General features: G+C 44.4%; 1 protein-coding gene across 18 annotated transcripts in view; it reads right to left on the minus strand.

Moving 5' to 3' along the window:
- SYNE1 (spectrin repeat containing nuclear envelope protein 1) overlaps nt 1-20,523 on the minus strand; it is a 463,289-nt gene that overhangs the window by 201,053 nt on the left and 241,713 nt on the right. For all 18 annotated transcript variants that reach the window (XM_084774487.1, XM_084774489.1, XM_084774503.1 and 15 more), the window contains 11 exons: nt 18,824-18,996; nt 17,345-17,498; nt 15,050-15,193; nt 13,844-14,008; nt 8,478-8,795; nt 7,433-7,588; nt 7,102-7,272; nt 5,858-6,184; nt 4,239-4,391; nt 3,693-3,860; nt 964-1,140 (listed from right to left, as the gene is read on the minus strand). In XM_084774487.1, coding sequence (XP_084630613.1) covers nt 964-1,140; nt 3,693-3,860; nt 4,239-4,391; nt 5,858-6,184; nt 7,102-7,272; nt 7,433-7,588; nt 8,478-8,795; nt 13,844-14,008; nt 15,050-15,193; nt 17,345-17,498; nt 18,824-18,996 — 2,106 coding nt within the window. The remainder of the gene's footprint in view (nt 1-963; nt 1,141-3,692; nt 3,861-4,238; nt 4,392-5,857; nt 6,185-7,101; nt 7,273-7,432; nt 7,589-8,477; nt 8,796-13,843; nt 14,009-15,049; nt 15,194-17,344; nt 17,499-18,823; nt 18,997-20,523) is intronic.

The raw sequence follows: 20,523 nt of genomic DNA on the forward strand, positions 1-20,523 counted from the left end.
AACAAAACCCAAAACCTACAACAATAGAAATCACCTTGCTTACAATACTAGTTTTTATTTAAAGAACAATTCTTATTTATTGAGATTTATTTCTATGACATTGAGAATGTAGTTTTTGTGGAAATTCACCCATTAAAGTACAATTCAAAACTGACATGGACTTAATCTACTTTTTCAAATTTTATACAAGTGCCCAAAAAATATTGAGCTAAAATAGAAACCAGCCTTCATGGTATTAAACAATTAATGGGGGGAGGGGGATAAAATGCATGTATTTTAATGTTACAGAATAAGTGGCAAATGATAGAAGAGTTTTGATGCCATATAAATAAATAAAAACGTAATATAACTTTTCCTTTTGCTTGCTTTGAGACAGGGTAAGAAGACATTACTCCCAATTGGACAGGCTCCCTTTGCAGCCTTGAACTCATGCCAACCGTCCTGCCTATGTCTTCGAAGGACAGAGGTTATAGGCATGAGCCATCACACCCAATTTAGCAAACAATTTCTAACTTTTTTTTTTTTTTTTTTTTGAGACAGGGTTATCACATCTACCAGGCTAACTCGGGACTCAAAATACGGCTATGACTTTCAGGCCATGTGGACTCTAGTTCCGTAGCTCTAGGATTATAGACATATGGCGCTACTCTTGGCTTACATGTGCTGAGGGTGAACTCAGGGCTCTGTGCATGCTAGACATGCACTCTACCAAGGGAGCCACATCTGAGCCTAATATACTTTCTTAATCAATTCTCGGTCTAAAGGATTGGATGGAACTAATGTCTACATTCAGTCTGGATGGAGCAGATGCCTGACACATTTGCTTTGTGTGAACTCCATCTTCTTACTTTCTGTCTGGCAAAACCCCAAAGCTACCCCACAGATTTGGGCATCCGTCCTATTTATGAAAAACTGGCCTTCCTCTTCAGCCCATCACTGCATGGGACACTCTAGAGCACTCACCCTCTGGGCCGTGCTGCAGACCGCAGAATAACTGTCCCTTGTGCCCTGGAGGTGAGCTTGTACACTCTGTTTCTGCTTTGCCTGCAGGTGGTCCGGGCACTGGCCAATCAAAGTGTCACCTTTTGTTTTAAGGTTGTCCAAGCGGTCTTCAAAACCTGCTATTTCTTCCATCATTGCCTGCAGGGAAAAAGAAGAAGAAAGAAGAAGGAGGAGGAGGAGGAGGAGGAGGAGGAGGAGGAGGAGGAGAAGGAGAAGGAGAAGGAAAAGAAGAAGAAGAAGATAGACAACACTCAGGATTCCATTCTCAGCTTGAAATAACCTCTTGGTTGTTGCATCAAGGTTAATGTCTAGTTCTATTGTATAACAAACCTTTTAAAAGACGTTTGCAATTTATCTAGGTTATGCATTAAGTAAAACCAAACCAAACCAAAACAAAAAAACAAATGCGTATTTCAGGAAGCCACCAATGGGTAGAGTGCATGAGTTGTGCATCAGCCACATGACAGTGAAGTGACCTTAAGACTACAGTGTGTTCAGAGCTGGTGTCAGAAAGGTGTCTGCTATGGTAATACAGCCAAGCTACAAGATGTCAATCTATGTGACAAGTCTGTGTTATAACATAGGAATGGATTTTGCCTTAGACGATATAATTACTATTTGATTTACTCACTACTCTAACATTTATATGAATAAAAATAACTATCATGTTTTCAGTTAATTGCCTGCTGTAGCCTGGAAATTAGAAATAAGTGCTAATAGGCATGGGGCGCCACTGTTTCGCAGCTGAGGGGCTAAAGCACAGAGAGGTCTCTTATCAAAGTAACTCAGTAGTCAACAGCCAAGCTTCCCATTTTGGGACACTTCCTTCTGGACTTCAGCTCCCACCACTGCTCTCACATATATTATGCAGTGAGTTTGCTCGCAGGTTGTTCAGGGAGCAAGAAGGAAGCTTGTCAAATCAGCCTTGAGTTAGTACAGGCTACACAAAGCTAATCACAAACGACACATCCCAACGCAAGGATGCTGGGGGAGATACATCTCTACATAAAGGAACCACGGGTGGAACTTCAGCAACGCTGAGCTCTCCTTTTATGGTAGGGTTGGGTTAGAGGACATGAAGCCTAATTGGAAATCACTTTTGTACAGCTTGGAACAGAAATATCATATCCTGGGAGGGAGAGGGGGAGGGGGAAGGAGACAAGCAAGGGAAAGGAGAGCTAGGGGGAGGGGAAGGAGAGGGGGAGGGGGAGGCAGAAACCACACCCTGCTGTTACTACAGGGAAGGACTATCTACTGGATTAGGATATTTACTGGTTAGTCTTTTGTCAACATGACACCAGCTAGGGTCATCTAAGAAGAAGGAACATCAACTGAGAGAAATGACTATGAAGCTGGTCCCTGGGCCAGTCTGTAAAGCATTTTCTTGATTAATGATTGATGTGCCGGGGCCCAGCACACTGTCGGTGGGGCCACTCTTGGACAGTTGGTCCTGAGTTATGTAAGAAAGCAACCGAGCAAGCCATAGAGAGCAAGCCAGTAGGCAGCGTCCCTCCATGCTCTCTGCTTCTGTTCCTGCATTGAACTCCCGCCTGCCTCGTCCTCATGATGGACCATAAGCTGTGAGGTGAAGTAAATCCTTTCCTCCCCAACTCACTTTTGGTCATAGTGTTTATCATAACAATAGGATACAAAATAGAACAATCCATTTTGGGGGCCTGACAGAAAATATCAGCACAAGAGTTGCTCATCTCCCACCCAAGTACTGAGCATACTCGAGCCTGCTTAGCTTCCAGGATCAAAAGACGTCAGGCATGTCCAGGAGAGTCTGGTCAAAGGTTATTAGTTTCGATTCCTTTTTGTGAGGTGAAATTTTTCCTCTGACAAAGAGGCTTATTGCATTCATGGCGCCCCATAAAGTATCGATAAATGATTTCTCATCAAGATCATGGCACCTCATCCCATAAAGCGATCCACAGGCCATGTGTCACCAGGCCATAGAGTTACTAAGAACACAGACCTACAAAGAAGATCTGTTCTCAGGGTTGTTCTTTGTGGATCATGAGATTGCATTCCCTATGATTTTCAGCACAGTTATAAGGTGAGATGGGAGTAGGACAAACCATGCCCCAGAGGCTCATGTCCCTGCTAGGACAGGTATGTGGCTATATTGAGACTTGTGTATTCTTTATCCTCCCAAGTGTCAAGTGCAATGGCTCTTTTGACAGTTTGAACAAGAATGGCCCCCATCGGTCTTGTGCATTAATGCTTGGCCCATGGAGAGTGCCACTATTAGGGAGCGTGGCCTTATTGGAGGAAGCGTGTGACTGTGGGTACCGGCTTTGAGGTTTCTATGCTCAAGCTCTGCCCAGTGTGACACACAGTCTCCTGCTGCTGCCTGCTGGTCAAGACTGTAGAGCTCTCACCTCCATCTCCAGCACCATGGCTGCCTGCACTCCGCCGTGCTCCCCACTAGGATGATAATGGGCTAAGCCTCTGAAACTGTAAGCCATGGTGTCTCTTCACAGCAATAAAAGCCTAACTAAGACAATCCTCAATTGTCAGCTGTACTTAAGACTCACACCAGGTTCATGAAGCTGTCATTATTCACAGCTGCACTTGAACACACACACACACACACACACACACACACACACACACACACACACACATACACACTCACACACAGCTCCAGGGAAGACAAAACCACTCTGTGGTAAGATTAGCTGTACCTTGTGATGGGCGAGCTGCTGGGTAATGGTCTCTAGACTGCTTGTCTCCAAAAGGTCAGGTGCCACCAGGCGGCTGGACATCTGCAGCAGCCACTTTTCTACCTCTTGGAGTTCAGTGTTGTAGTCTTCATGGTCTCTGACTTTTGCTTCCAGACTGAGGACACGCTCCTGCAAAAACCAGGTGTTTGTCCGAGTTGACTTTTGAGCCCAAAACCTACTCAAAATTCTGTTATGTGTGAAAATAGCTAGGGTAACTCATAAGCTAGGCAGAGTGAATTGTATCAGAAAACTACCAGGATGGGGCTGGGGTGCAGTTCAGGGGTAGAGCATATGGGTAATACAGCCAAAGGCACAAGCTCCATCCCCAGCAGCTAATAAGAAATTAATTACATAGAAAATTATCATCGGGAATGAAAAAAAAAAAACCCAGCTATCATGCTGTTCCATGTGCCTCTGACCCGTGGCAGTCCTCAAGTCTACGGCACGGAGGAAGGAGGCAGGCTCGGTTCTGGGGAGTCAGCGCTCACAGTGTGGCCCTCTCCTCACCTTTCCTATGCTGCAGAGGTCCTGGAAGTCATTTTGAAGCTTTTGTATCTTGTCCTTTAACACCTGATCCTGTACCAGTTCCAGAAGTGCCTCGCCCTTTTCCCGCACTGAGGTCACGGATGGCTCGTGGGACAGCACCATTTGTTGTAGTGACTAGAATCACAGAGACAAAAAGAGGGGAACAACCATCTCATCTGTGTGAATTAGAAGAAAATATACAGGGGCCTGTGGCACCACCGGCCTCAGAGAAGGATCTGGCAAATATTTACTGAATCAATAAGCGCCAAGCATTAAAGAGAGAGTATAGCTAGTGCTGTTTTCAAATATTACACAGAGGAAAGATGCACATAAAATGGCCTCTCATAGCAGAGAAGAAAGTAGAGAAAAAATTTCATTTAGCTAAATTGAACACAGCTCATATTTTCTGCCTCCCTTTCTTTACATTCAGCAGAGACAAATGTCAACAAAAAGCAGAGTGAAGGACTGTCTATCACTTTGGTAGTCACGAACTCTGCGGCACCCTGAGTTAAAGGTGGCCTTGGGTAGAGCTGAGACAGGCTCAAAACATATGTAATGGTACTGGGAATTTGGTGGGAATTGGGGGAGGTGAGGAAGTGATTCTTGTGAGAGCATCTTCACTGACAAGCTGCCAGGCCTGGTGGAGAGAGGGGGGCAGGTACACATAGTAGCTAGAAATACCACAAGCTTCCTTAGAAGCAGTTTGGAGTGAGCTGGCATACTGTCCTTAAAGACTATTGCTATACCTTCTTGGCCATTTCAAATCCACATGGCCTACAACTCTGTCAAGGCACTGGGCCATGACTAAATAAATATAGTGTGTGTGTGTGTGTGTGTGTGTGTGTGTGTGTGTGTGTGTGTGTTTGTGTGTGTGTGTGTGTGTGTGTGTGTGTGTGTGTGTGTGTCCTTCTATGCCAAGATTTCCAGGTGGGAAGAAATGTGTAGGCCATTCATGACAATACATCACATGTAAACTTTGATGATTATGTTGAAAGTCTGAACAGGTAAAATAAATAATTTTCTCTACCTTTTTACATATCTTCTGTATCTCTAGAGAATGCTACTGTTCCTTCAGGAACGAAATTCTCTGGTTTTTACCTATAATTGGTCAATTAGAAGTCATTGTCTTTAACTGTGCCATCTCAATTGCAATTTGCTATTAAGTCAGAGTCTGGGACTGGTGAAGCAAAAAATGAACAGAAGTGACCACATGGGCTACGTGTGTTGCAAACAACCAAGGTCACACTTTTTGCATCGTGCAGTCTGGTTACAGGAAAAAAAAAACCCTGCAAAAATCTCATAATGTTTTTAAGCTTATGATTTTGGGGTGGGCCCCATTCACGGCTGCCTTCAGCCACGCGAGGCTCTCGGGTTGGGACTGAGCACTGTTGGGACGATCCATTGCTTGAGTAGATCAATTTTTGCATAGTAGTCCTTAATGAAAAAGGACAATGACAACGCAGCACATTTAGCCACACAGCTGCATGGGTCAGCAGCAAGCAGAAGGGCACAGAGGGGTATACTTAAGAGCGCTAGGAGTGACAGGACGTCTCTCCCAGGCTTCCACACGCATGCGCCAGCGGGCAGCAAGGCACTACTACCTTGTATTTGGATAGCTGCGCCTTTTTCTCATACAGCTCCATTTTGGGTTCTTCGGGCGTGTGCAGGACGTCCTGGTATTCCGCCATCCACCGGGTCAGCGCTTTGCACTTGTCTGAGAACTCTTTGGCTAGGTGAAGGCCCTTCTCCAGGCTCATGTGCTCCTTCCGGATGGTGCCAGTCAAGTTCTTCATCTGCTCCATGTGGCCGTGGATCTCCTTCCTCAGTGCCTCAGCCTCGCTCTCCTCCAGGAATTTCACAGCCCTCTCTCCTTTCTCCCGAGCTGATTTCAGCAAACTGTGGCCCTTCTCCATGTCTTTCAGTAAAACCTGAGGAAGAGACTGGGTTACCATTGCTGTGCTGGGACCCCATGACCAAAAGCACCTTGAGGGGGAAAGGGGGTTATTTCACCCACAGTTCCATACACAGGTCATCACTGAAAGCCTTGAGGGGAAGGATCTGGGTGCAGCAACTGATGCCCCGCCTACTTTCTTATAGCGCTCAGAACTACCAGCCCAAGGGATGGCACCGCCCACAATGGGCTGGGCTCTCGCCTGTCAATCACTAATTTAGAAAATGCCCCACAGGCTAGCCTACAGCCTGATCCTGTGATTTTCTCCGTAGAGGTTCTCTCCACTGAGGTAACTTCAGCCTGTGTCAAGCTGACATAAAACCTGCCAGCACGGAGGGAAAGCGTTAAGCGATACAGAGTGGACCTTACTCCCTGTTCGGAGGTTTTCCGGTTCTATTTGGAGTCATCCTGTACTTCCTTGAAGCGTTTGAAGCCTACTTCTAGGCTGACCTATCAAGGAACCTGAAGCTCCCTTCTTCAGTTCAACAGAGGATTTAAGTATTGAACAATACGTCATTTCCAAATCAGAGTCTTCAAATAGAACCCAACGTGTCTTTTACCCACAGCAAACCCCCAAAAGGTTTTGTTTACTGTGAATGCACCAAGGTGAGAACTTAGGATGGGTTTTAAGATCTAACCGCCAGGCTTTGTCTAATTAAGGCCTGGAGGGAAGCTGCACAGAGGCCATTTCAGATGACCAGACACCACACATGAGTGGAATCGGCTTTGGCATTGCTGTGTGTGTGTGTGTGTGTGTGTGTGTGTGTGTGTGTGTGTGTATGTAATTAATACCACATTTGGATTAAAATGATGAGCTGAAGGTCATTAGTCACAGGGAGAGGATCGTGAGAGGAGGAGGGAGGGAGGAGACGAGCCAAGAGGGTGCATGTCTACCTCCAACGTCTTCAGCTTTTTGCCCATCATCGCCTCATTGACTTGATCAATTTCGGTAGCCACATTCTTGAAATTCTTGTGAGTGGAGCCATACCAATCTGAGTAGGAACTGAGGGATGACTCTGTCTCCTCTAGACACTGGATTTCTTCTTCTAAGAATTTTATTTGCTCCTGTGAAAGCAAAGAGCAGACTGAACCAGGGGCGAAAGCCCTGGGGCCAGGGCCACTATGGACCACTGACATCTCCAGTGGATGGAGCTGGAAAGACCACGTAGGATCCCCGTGCCAGCTGGTCCTGGTAAGCAGTCGGGGAGGGGAGGGGGCAGCTCACCAGCACTTGGAGCAGCAGGGCCTGGTACCGGGATGTCAGCTGGGTGGCCTGGCAGCCCATCCTGCTGCTCACACGGCCCTCATCCAGGAGCTCCTGTGCTCTGGTCCCCACCTCCTCCACTTCATCCCTGTGAGCCGACAGGTCTTCATGCCACTTCTGAAATGACATCAGGGACAGAGAGAAAGGAGCTCACCCCTGGACAGTCTCAAATACGACAGATACTGGCTGTATCTTCTGAAGAGGACACGACTTCTGCACGTGCTTGTGAATGCGCTTATTCTGCATTTATTTTGAAAGTATAATAAAACATAATCGTTGTGAAAAGTCATGTGGTAGCAACTGTATACTTATGACTTTGCGTACTTTCCTCTGTATTTTATACTTTGGTTCAAATGCCTTTCAAATGCTTCAAATGCTTCCCTTGCAGTTTAGTTGATTTTAAAGTGCTGAAATGAATAATGGAAACTAATTGTCAAGGCCTACGTATCATTTTGGATGTGCAAGGAACTAAAAATTAGAAAAGAACTAGTTATGAGTTATTAGCCTAAGGGACTATGTTAAAAGCCTTTCATATCAAAACATAATTGTGAAAGATTGTCATTTACATATATTTATAAAAGTACAGCAACAGACATGAGAATTAAATACAGTAGTTTCACAAAACTGTATTCTTTTTTTTTATTTTAAAAATGGGTTACTAATGTGTGTGTGCTTCCATGAAGTGTGGAGGTCAGAGGAAAACTTTAAGGTGGTCTGTCCTTCCAGCATGGGTCCTGGGGACCAAACTCAGGGACGGGCAACAAGCACTTTTACCTGCTCTCAGGCCCGGCATTAAACCATACTCAGTTAAAGACGAGCCTAAGAAGTAATTGTTGAAAAAAAGAGAGACCCATTTCATTTATTTTAAATGTTCTCAATAAGCAGAGTTAGAGCCTGGAAGACACCCGCCTTAGACAGACAGTTCCTGAATTTTTTTCATGAAATGAACTATGAACTACGCAAGGTAGTTGCTTTGACAAGGCTCAGGGATTCCCCAGAGCTGCACCTTCATCTGAAGCAACTGGGTCTCCTTGGTGGATCGGCTACTTTGGCATTCGCTTCTGACACTAATTTTCTCCTCCATTCTCTTGAGCCATTCATCAACTTGCTGGAACTTCTGCTCCATCAGCCTGAGTTTGTTCACAACGTTGTTGAACTGCGTCCGGGTCTCAGTCAGTCTGTGCTGGTAAGCCTGCCAGTCCTGACGGAGAGACTCCAACACGCGGTCCTCTGCCTGGGGGCTGCCTGATGGGATCACATCCTCCCTGGTGTGAAGGGCTGAGTTCAGCAGCGCCTGACCCTCGGCACAGTGCACTTGAAGCTCCTGCAGGAGAAAGCGAACGGTCATCAGGTCTCTCTCATACCATACGCCATACCAGTCAGCATGTCTCAGCTAAGCCAGCTGGGCCAGCCTGTGGCCCACACTAGACAAAAGTGATTTCATTTTGCCCTATTGAAGAAAAACACATACCTAACACCAAACACTGCCTTCCTAAATCTGGAGAAAGATCCTGAAAATTCCCAATTCAAAGAACAATTAATTTCCCAATTAGGTTTCTGAAATTTGATTTTTTTTTCAGCTTGTAGGCAAAAGCATTATTGCTTAAAGCAATAACCTAGCCTTATTACAGCCCAGAAGCATCTTACACAGCATGGAAAGGCTGGTGGCCTAGGCATTAACTACGGGCTACAAATGCTGCTGAAAATGGAAGTGTGGATCCTTATGTGTCAAGGGGTGGGAGACCTCTTCCAGGTGTATGTTCTAGGGTGCAGTGGAAGTTTTGGTTTATTTAACAACTCAATTATGTTATGTAAATATTTTTGTTTTAATCTGAAGTGTGAGATATGGGACTGCCTTAGTTTAGCCAAAGCTGGTTACAGCCTCACAAAGGGCATGGTCTTTGCCAGCTGGAGAGAGTTTAATTCTGAGGACTTGGGGAGGGCTTCTAGGTGACAGAGGAAGAAGGCGGCTGCTGGTTTGCTTTTTGCTGGACTGCTGGATGTCCTGATGACATTGGTATTTTCCCAAAGAACCCAATGGCCCTAACCAGCTGGAACTAAGTCTAAATAGGTCTATGTCCCTTGTCACTTCTAATCTTTCTTTCCTACTTAGGGTGGGGGTGGGGGGTTTGGAAGGGTGGTAGAGGCATTAAGCAACCTCAAGTAAAATAGAGTTAAAAAATAGTGCCTACTCTAGGGAATATGGTGACCCAGAAAATTTGGACCAGTGCCCCTTGTAGGAATCTAGACCTGGGAGGCTGAATCACTGCACAGCCTACTAGCTGCTCCCAAGTACAAATAGATCCCTAGACCACAGTATAAGCCTCGAAGATTCACTCTAAAGAGCTGAGCATCAACATACCTTAATTAGCATGTATTGCCTCTTACAGAAACACCATATCCTTAAATACTCTGGCAAAATGACATTATAGACTTTAAACTCTAGTCATAAAAAAATAAATCCATATTGTTGAATGATAATTATCTACAATAAAAATAACCATATAAAAGCCCCACCATGAACGTTAAAGGCAGCAACACGTTCATTCAGGATGTAGTAACATGGATGGCTGTTTTGCTTGCTCAGCATGCAAAGGCCCTGGTTTTCCATCCCTAGTATCATACAAACAAACGAAAAACCAATAGAACAAAACTCGTGCGACAGTGTACATCTGTGAGGCCAGTATTCAGAAGAGACGGAGGCAGGAGAATCACCAATCTTTGAGCAACTTACGATATATGTCAAGTTGAAGGCCACCCTGAGCTATCAAGTGACACTGTCCTAATCCTGGCCCTAAAAGAGAAGTCTACCCTGTGGCCTACGACTGTTTGAGATGGTGAGCATTTGGTGGCTTTTACAGAAAGATTCAGAGCTCTCACATGCTACAAAGTTACGCAGCACCTTCGTTACGTGCAACGGCAATGTTAGCTTGTATGTTGTGTACTTGTGTGCACAGGAAACAAGACAATACAAATTTACATACTAATCACACAAACACAAAAGCTTTATTTCAAAATTCCTAAAGTTTTTTCAAGGTGATGTCTTGTAAAATTTCCTTAATTTGTTTGCATATTCTTCCTGTAATAAATACTGTAGGTTTTGTAGGTCTTTGGGTTGGCCTACCATTACTTAATCCTGTGAGTATGTCATTAAGCCACAGACAGTATCAAAGAGTGTGACTGTGTGCCAATAAAACTTTAATTTTTAAAAAATTTTTTATTTAATTTTTAAAAAATTTTTTATTAAATTTTTTATATAGGCCTTTATATTATTACACACACACACACACACACACACACACACACACACACACACACACACATATATATATATATATACAATAAACTACCTACCACAAGAAGAACCATGAAACAATCAGGAATTATATATATGTTACATTCACAGTGTTTTGGCTATTTGTATTTGGCAGCCTTAAAGAAAGCATCTTTCCTATCTTGGTAAGTCCAAAATTCTAAATGTTAATGCACAGACATTGTGGCCATAGGCTGTAATTAACTGATACCTACTATTCTAATTTATTAATCTTCTTTCTTTTCTTTTCTTTCTTTCTTTTCTTTTTCTTTTCTTTTTTTTTTTTTTTTTTTTGAGACAGTTTTTTTGTGTGTACAGAGCAGCCCTGGATGTCCTGCACTCACTTTGTAGACTGGAATAGCCTGGAACTCATAGAGATTTTTCTGTCTCTGCCTCCCTGAATACTAGGATTAAAGGCTTGTGCCACCATGCCCAGCCTGTTTGTTGGTTTGTTTATTTATTTTTAATTTACGTGCACTGCTGTTTTGTCCATGTGTGTGTCTGTGTGACCGTCTTGGGTCCCCTGGAAGTAGAGTCACAGACAGCTGTGAGCTGCCGTGTGGGTGCTGGGAACTGAACCTGGGTCCTGTAGGAGAGCAGCAGCCAGTGCTTAACCACTGAGCCATCTCTCCAGCCCAGTCTTCTTCATTTATCTCCTCCCTCATGTTTTCTAGAAATAGTTTTATCTATCATGTAAAGTACCATTCTACCAGATAAATTTTCATCTATCTCAGTATATAAAGTGTTTATGCCAAAGGCAAAGCAGCATCATTTGATTCATAACTATGGATATATGTTCTGTGAATCAGATTAGACCCTCAGCTTATGTAAAGTAATTGGTGCCTATGGTCCACAGAACCATGATATGTCTAATATTTAATTAGTGTCTAGTATTTAATTGCTTTATGACTGGATCAATTGCTTAAGGTTTCTTATTTTTATCTAACCTCACAGTAACTGCATGGCATCAGAGAGCCTGTCTTGTATCTGATATCACCTAGTAGCAGAGTCGCACACCACTGAACATTGTGAGAATACGTCAGAATCCTAGAGCAGGCCTGTGGGGTAGCAGGGAGTTACGGTGCTTCGCCACTGTTTCCTGGCCCCGCCACCTCCTTCCTCTTCAGCATTTGTGCAGACTCAAGTCAGGCAGTGTAGAAGAATGGGTGTCAAAGGCCTGGAGTTCACCTGGAGTGGAGTTCACCTGGAGCCATGCTAATCTGACTAAAGTGAGATAGAGTCTTCTGACCAAATAGAGAGAAACCTCTAGGCAGGAACTTGCTGGCTCCCTCCATGGTAGCTTAAAGAGCTCAGCGTTGGCTTTTCGGGGTGTCTGGACTGCAGTGGGAAGAGAGCGATGTAAAATAAACAAAGCCAGTTGCTCTCAAGCAAATGGTAACAGCTGTTGGGTGTGGGAAGCCTGCCTGTAGTGCCTGCATTCCAGAGACTGAGGTAGGAATATCCTGAGTTCAAGGCTAGTCTGGGCTGTATACCAGGTCCCCGTCTTAAACAATGATAACATGCCCATGTACACACATGTGTATGCACACACACACATACACACACACACACACACACACACACACACACACACACACACACACGCCTGTATGGTCTCATGGATCAAGACACATATTATTATAATGCAGGAGATGAGACCCTTAAGTCACCTAATGACATTGTGACTTGTGTAACTTCCAGTATGTATTTATCTTGTGACTAGGTCAGACATTTAAGTAAGATAGAGTTTCCTTTCGTTCAGCGGTCACAGCTGTGTGGCGGGAACTGAGTGGGAGAGTGTAGTGTCTGAAGTCACCTGGAAGCCGGCCCCATGGCGAACTGGAGTCTGAGATTCCTAACGCCCAGCCTGCTCACCTGTCCTTACACCACACTTCCTCAAACTCAGCACAAAGTCAGGGGTTGTGTACACCAGGGATAATCATGAGAGTCCTTGCTTCTCCTATCTCATCCTAGCTGTTGGGACAGTTTGCTACTCTTAACCAAGCCTGTTTGGGTTTAGCCATATGTTAAGGAGTTCTAGTACACTCCCTAGTGGGACATGGGAATGGTCTTCTCAGCCTTTTCCAATTCTTTGCTGTGTGTTCCTAGTAGCCTTTTCCGGGAGACCTCCCAACCCCTCCCTAACTGTGGGTATGAATGACTGAGGGGTCAGAGCTGCCGTAAGATCCCTCGTGCCAGTGTTACTGTCTTTACCTCACCGCTCACAATAATGTACTCATGGGTTCCTTTTCCTCACGAAATTGCAAATTCCTCAACAGCTGAAATTAATGGCCAAGCCCTTCTTACGTGCTGAAGCTTGGAAAGTACCTGCTTTGCGTTAGGTACCGAGTGACCGGGTGAGTGAGCATGGATGTGAGCTATGACCACTGTATCTGTATCCACTCTGTCTGACATTTTGCCCTCTGCTGTGGCTCATGTCCAGAGCATTCACACGTCTAACTACTATGATCTCATCTTCTAGAATTCCAAGGCAAGCCCCACACTCTCAGGAGTGCAAGAGTTTTTGTTTGTTTGTTTGTTTGTTTGTTGTTTTTCCTCCGAGACAGGGTTTCTCTGTGTAGCCTTGGCTGCGCTGGACTCACTTTATAGACCAGGCTGGCCTCGAACACACGGTGATCTGCCTGTCTCTGCCTCCCGAGTGCTGGGACTGAAGATGTGTGCCGCCACTGCCCCACACAAAAGGTTTTGCTTGAAGCCAGGGGCCTACAGATCATGCTATCCCTCAGAGCTGAGTGTGTTTTGTTGGCTCCTGCTGTTTTAGTCTTCACTGAGAGCAATAGAGAGGCAGCCAACACCACGCCCTAGATCAGTAGCCACTCTGATCAGAGGCCACCCTGGCAGCAGAAGGAGGCCTCCAAGGGCTGGTTTTGTTGGTTTCAATTGCCTAACAAGGGATGGGAGTGTGAATGTTCCAGATCAAGTCTTACCTTAACTGAATGTGTACCAGCTCTCTGCAGGAGGTCACATTAACTTCCTGTCACTTGAAACAATAACTTATTTTTCATAGAAAGGAACCCTTTGGTTCCTGACAGAATTACCTGAAGATCTCGCAGTGTTGTCTCATGGGCACGGGTGTCACCCTCCAGAGCCAAGCATCGGTCAAGTTTCTCTTGTTCCTGCCCCAGCCAATTTTCAAATGCCTTCAGGTCTCGCTGATACTCTTGGTGAAGGCGAACCAGCTTTTCCAACTTTGTTACGGCTTCCTGTAACCGGCATTTAAAATGATTTAGGAAAGAAACATGCCACCGAATGCAGAATTTGCTTTTGGAATTAAATTTTCTTGTGTGTGTGTGTGTGTGTGTGTGTGTGTGTGTGTGTGTGTGTTGTGTACACATGCCACTGAATGCCTGTAAAGTCAGAGAACAACTGCCTTTAAGCTCTCTCCTTCTGACTTAGGAATCTGGATCAAATTCTAGCTGCCAGCTTCAATAACAAGAGGCTTTGCTTACTGAAACATCTTGTTGACCACACTTTTGAAATTTTGGAAAAACATACTTAGTCATTCAATATATACTACATGAAATTCTCAAGGAACTAATAAAAAAGAATGAAAGAAACTGTATTTCTCTTTCTAAAAAACAAAGCAAACAAACAAACAAAAAAATCCAACAAAATAGAGAAAAAAAATATTTAAGTCTGGAAAGACCTCAGAGATCTTTTAGAATTAACTGCCTGACCTGTGAGTTGTCAATGAAATGTTAGCTGGACATACTACAAATGAAGTAACTTTACCTTTCTTTAAAATTTACCATGGCTAGCAGTGGGAACTGAAATGTTTACATTGTGTCTTAAATGAAAATTTGGAGTTGGTGGACTGATTTTTCAGGACTCTGTCTAATAAAATAGAATGTCCTCCTAAAGGGTGTTATTTTCCTTGGAATGCCTGGGTGACAAGTGGTAAACACTACCAGTGAGTGTTTTCTACTTTAGAAAATTCCCGTAGCCAGGTATCACACAGAATTTAAGAGCTCTCAACTCAAAGCTCTCTGAAATTTTTATGAAAAATATATCATCTCTAGTTGCTTTTTTGTTGAGAATTATTTTGCCACCTTAACTTTGAGATGCTAGCAATATTTGAAGTTTTGTTTAATTTTGTTAGTGATATTTTTTAAAATACTAAAACTCATTTAGCTTCTTTCATCCTGTTTTCACAAGGTTGTCAGGCTTGGAAGTCATTCGGTGTGTAAGCGGTCGCAGTCCTCCTCCACACTTGGGTGAGTCCACGTGACTCTGGCTAGCCATACCTTGGCCCTCTCTTTGATGGCCTGGTGTCGTTCCTGCAGCTCCTGCAGTTCCAACTGGGTGACATAATGCTCTGTCATGCCTGCCCTCTTGACTTCAATGGTCTCCAGCAGGCTGCTATGACTCAGCACTTCTTCATTCAACAGCTAGAGAATAAAAGAATAAAACAGTGAGATGAGTTACTCACGCACAAGCACACCACTGACCTTGCAAAGATATGGGAGACAAATAGCCTTTAGCTATCCATATATTCACCTGATTTATACATACATAGACATATTTCATAGTGTCCAGGATGTCTCTGAGACACTAATTCCCAATTATCTGCTTTCTATTTCTACTTGAATATTTCAAATTTTTCTATCTAGAAATGGCCTTCCACCCTATCACCATTCTGTCTCATCAAGCCAAGCCGTCTTCCTCAGCCATTTCTGAAACAGGAAATGCCTCACCCCCACCCTGCCACCCCACCTCTCCAATAGGCAATGTGGGACACTGGAAAGAGTTCCTTGTTCTCTCTGCCTATTGCAGGCCACTCTTAACTTTCAATAGAATTTTCACAGGAGTCTCAGACAGAGGTAAGGATTAGGGCAAACCGGGATACAGAGTCTAGTGGAGGCCTGACCACAGTGCAAGAGAAGACACCCGTGCCCTCCCTGAGGTCACTTCCTAGCACCGTCCCTGCTGTATCTGCTTCAGCAGTTTTCATCCCATAATGCACCAGGACATTTCCTGGCTTGGCCTACCGACATGATGGAGTTCTCTGCCTTTGATTCTGGCTAGACTACTCTCTTTGCTCAGTCCTTTAGGGCACTATCTGTCTGTCTCCTGTCTCACAAACCTTTCTAGTCCCTGTGCTCTGACTCTAAACAGTCCATGTTAACCTTCCAAATTAGTGTCTCACACCATACGATCTATCATTGTGACATCTTCTCTTTGTGATATCTCCAAGTTATAATTATTTACTTAAATGTTTATTATTGAGTATACATATTCCTATCAGAATACAACCTTTGCTTGCTATCTTACAAACCCCTGAGGGAGCTCAATGTTACACTGTAAACAACGGGGAACAAGTCCGGCAGTGGTGGCTCATGCCTTTAATCCCAGTACTCAGAGGCATCAGCAGGAGGATCTCTGAGTTTGAGGCCAGCCTGGTCTATAGAGCGAGCTCCAGGACAGCCAGATCTATACTACTTTGTCTCAAAAACAAACAAACAAACAAACAAACAAAAAAAGGGGGCGGGGGAGCAACATGGGGCTCTTAGTGGGTGAGATGTTCACCTTTACAGGAATATAGCAGCCAGCTGTTCAACAAGAGACAAGGTGAGGATTAGGAGCCTTACATGATGTCTCCTGTACAAAGCAGCTGCATCAGCAGGAACTTTGGTGATGATATGGGGATGGGAAGGAAGGGCCCTGGGTGAGGAGATGGACAACTTAAGATGCTCCATATGGAATGATGCAAATAAACAGAAATAGAGAGCATGAAGGATTTCCATGCAGAATATAGTAAGCGTGGCTCAAGACATGATACTGCAGTGAGTATGCCCTGGAGGGTAGCCTTGCCGCCCAGTAACGGGCTCCAGCATGCTGTGTCTGAATACTACTTCAATGGAATAATTTTAAAACTCTTTACATATTTAAAAATATTTTCATGTGGCAATATAACCATATGATGTTGATCAAAATTGTGCAAAAGTAGCACTATGGGGCCTACTGTTTAGCTCAGTGCTGCATTGCTTGCCTGACATACACAAGGCCTTGGCTTTAATATCCAGCATTGAGGGAGAGTGAACAGGTGGGAAAGAAAAGCAGTGGTCGTGCAAGAGAATGTAAGAAAAAGAATGTACGTTTACTTCTGATAGTAAAGAGTTATTTATTTATTTTACATGTATGAGGGCCATCTACAGGCCACGTGCATGCCAGATGAGGGCATCAGATCCTAGTCTAGATGGTTGTGAGCCACCATGTGGTTGCTGAGAATTGAACTCAGGACCTCTGGAAGAGCAGAACCATCTGCTTAACTACTGAGCTGTGTCTCCAGCCCCTACTTCTGACACTAAGAAGTGACAAATTTTAAATGGTCTGTGTCATAAAACTTGGGTCTATATGATTATATTGGAAAAGAAAATTTTCACTCGAGTAAAAATAACTACCAAAAACACTGCACTTAAAAAAAAAAGATATTAGAAATTTTAGCACAGGGTTTAATTTCCTCATGTGTATGTCTCTGGTGCTTAGGTGATCACACATTGGCCTGAAGTTTATGACAGAATGCAAAGAGTATCCAAAACCTTGGCTTTTCCGAGGGCGGTCACTTTCTCCTGCAGCTCCGTGTGCTGTCTGTTGGATTCAGTCAGGCTGCCTTCCACAGCATCCAGCCAGCTGGAGAACTGTCGCACGTCATCCTGGTAGCTTGTCCACTTCGAGAGCGCTCCTTCCAGCTGACTGCAGGGGGTTGGAAACAGCAGATTTGTTAATCGGAGTATCTCCATGGGTCAGATGCCTGTCATGCACACTGGGTCCCCTCAGACCCAGCAGATAGTTGAGAGGCCTGAGATAGATAGCTGGCCTTGGTTTACCAAATCCGACTCTCAATTGCTGATGAAAACAGCCTCAGCTGCAAAGTGGGACTGAACAGGATCTCTAGGGCATCAAGAGTACACCAGGCACTGGGAGAGACTGAAGGTCACCCAGAGTCTCCGGGTCAAGTCAGAGTAGAATGCCAACCAGAGAACGCCCACTTAGACCCAGCAGGTCAACCCATAAGGCTATCCAGAGTAGGAAGGACAGAAAAGAGTGACTACCAGAAGAAACGACAAACTTGGGAAAAATAAGCATGGTGATCATTTTGCATGGAGTTTGAAAATCAGAAAATCACAGTGGAAAATGGGGCAATGTTCCCCAAAGTGGTCTAAATATGAAAGCTTAATGTTTCCTCACAGATAAGGACTTCCTTCACTCAATACAGACATCACATGGTTAATGCTCTGAATTACTGAGACTAATCTTCATCTTGTGATTGGCCTCTGCACACACACACCATCAGTGGCCACTCACAGGTCTCCTCTGGTCTCCTAAGCCCAGGATTGCCACTGGACTTCCAGTGGCCAGATATTACATCTTTCAGGCTGAGGACAGTCCCTGGTCCCTATTGTATTCCCAAGTTGAGAGCTGAAAACAGTGAGTGACAAGGAACTGTCACCCTCTAACAAACAGCCCTCAAGCCCTTCCTGTGTCCAAAATGTTTCTTTACCAGCTTCCTCTCTCTCTCTGCCCTCAGATGGAACAAATCAGAGGCACCCGTGTCACCCAGGCAAGAACATCCCAGCTGTGCACCGTGGGGCCGGTTGGGTGACATGTCTTTCCTCATCACTCCTTGATCAGTATCTCCTTGAGAATCCTCCTAAGTGAATCACTTGGTTTGAATCAAAATATCCCCATTTTATGAAACAGTTGTTATCCTTTGATTTTTTTTTAAAAGCATGGACCAGCAGCAAAGAAATACACAATTTAGTTATGTTCAAACACAGGCACAACATTGCAGGCCAACTGAATGCAACGTTGCACCCTCTAGATTCTCTTGCCCTTTATAGCTCTTAGAAGAAGAGGGTGGGGAATAAGAGAGGGAAGGAGGAAAGGAAGGGAAACAGGAAGTAGTGAAAAGGAAGGGAGGAAGAAAAGAGGAAGCTAGGAAGGAAAACAGCCACCACTGATGCGTTCTCTTGTCTTTCAGTCAATGGCTCCCCGGCACTGTGCACAGCATCACTCACCTTTTACATCGGATCGCTGCAGACAAGAGCGACTCCCACATGTCCTTCACAGCCTGTAGCTGCTGCTGCACAGCAGGGCTGCCTTCCGGCGAGGTGCTCTGCAGAATATACTCCCCCCGGGTCATGATCATTTTCATCTGAATCTCTTTTTCCTGTTTCACTGACAACAGAGCCTGGGAAAAACAAACACAGAAGCCCTTCTATGTGTATGTTTAATATTCTTGGCTGGCCATAGTTCAGAGGCCCTGAAGACCTGATGGTCTCTAAGTGACCTTTGCATCATAGTCTCGGGTCTTTTCTGCTTAATTCCTTCCTTCATCATTCATTTTCCTGGTTTAACAGGGGACTATATATCCATAAACACTCCCAGTTCTCCAGATGGAAAGTCTGTATGTATCTATCCATGGAAGCTGGTCACATGGATTGAGTTTTTCATAGGAACTGTTCTTTTTGGCAGGAAAAGGAAGTTTTAAAAAAAGATTTATTTACTTATTATGTATACAGTGTTTTGCCTGCATGTACTCCTGCATATCAGAAGCTCTCATTATAGGTGGTTGTGAGCCACTATGTGGTTGCTGGGAATTGAACTCAGGACCTTTGGAAGAATATCCAGTGCTCCTAACCTCTGAGCCATCTCTCCAGCTCAGGAAAAGGAAGTTTAAAGGCATCATTGCAAGACAGATAGTACCTGCCAAAATGCAAACCTTGTTGTCACTGCTTAACCTATGTCTTACACCCTCTGCAGCTCAGCTGAGCGTCAGTGGCCTTGTGTCGGCTGTGTCAAGAAAAAAACATCAGGCTTGCCCTCAGTTACCACAGGGTTCTTCCCTCTAGTTTTTACCTTCATTTTCTTCTCCCTCAAATCTCCACACAGTCAAATCTGCACCAGGACATACCCTTGTTCTTATAAAAAATGCATTTACTTCAGGGGGCAGGGGAGAGGGAAAGGAGGGAGAGGGTAGGAGAGAGAATGGGAGGGGAGGGAGGGAGAGACAGACAGGCAGAACTAGATATAGTGAGAACAAGTTGGGAAAGCTGGTCCTGTCCTTCTACCACGTGATCTCTAGAATTAGACTCAGGGCTAATGGTGCACTTACCTTTATACACTGAGCCATCTCACCAGCCCATCCACCCATCGTTCCTAAAATCCTAATTAGGTGTTGGACTTCATGAGATTCTTGCTCCAATGTTCAACCCCATCTCTCCTACACTGTTCCATCCCTGTTGTATATCTATAACCTACACACACACACACACACACACACACACACACACACACAAACACATATATACACACACACGCACACGTCACCATCGGCGACCATCATCTCCTACACTTCAACCTCCGCTGCAGACAACACAGTTTTGCAGAAAAAAGGTCATGTCTTATTCACTTTTGACTCCTTCCTGTCAAAGCAGAGTGCCAGGCTACTGAAAGGCATTGAAGTTATGAAGAAGACGTGAATGGACGAGGATTAATCCTTTTCATCACAAATGCAAAATGAAATTGATACTTCAAGGTGGGAGAAGAATTGACTCAATGACACAGCCAGAAAAGTGCGTTGAATAAATGGACAAAACGTTCCAGGAAAATACTTCCTCAGAATTCATGTGTCTGGGGTGGAATTGGAAGTTAGTTTCTTGATCAAGAACTAAGCAAATCACCACATGTTCATCTTTCTCTATTGTCTGTAGTATTT

Source organism: Acomys minous (genome assembly GCF_964271855.1).
Source record: "Acomys minous genome assembly, chromosome: 3".
NCBI classification, from domain to species: Eukaryota; Metazoa; Chordata; class Mammalia; order Rodentia; family Muridae; genus Acomys; species Acomys minous.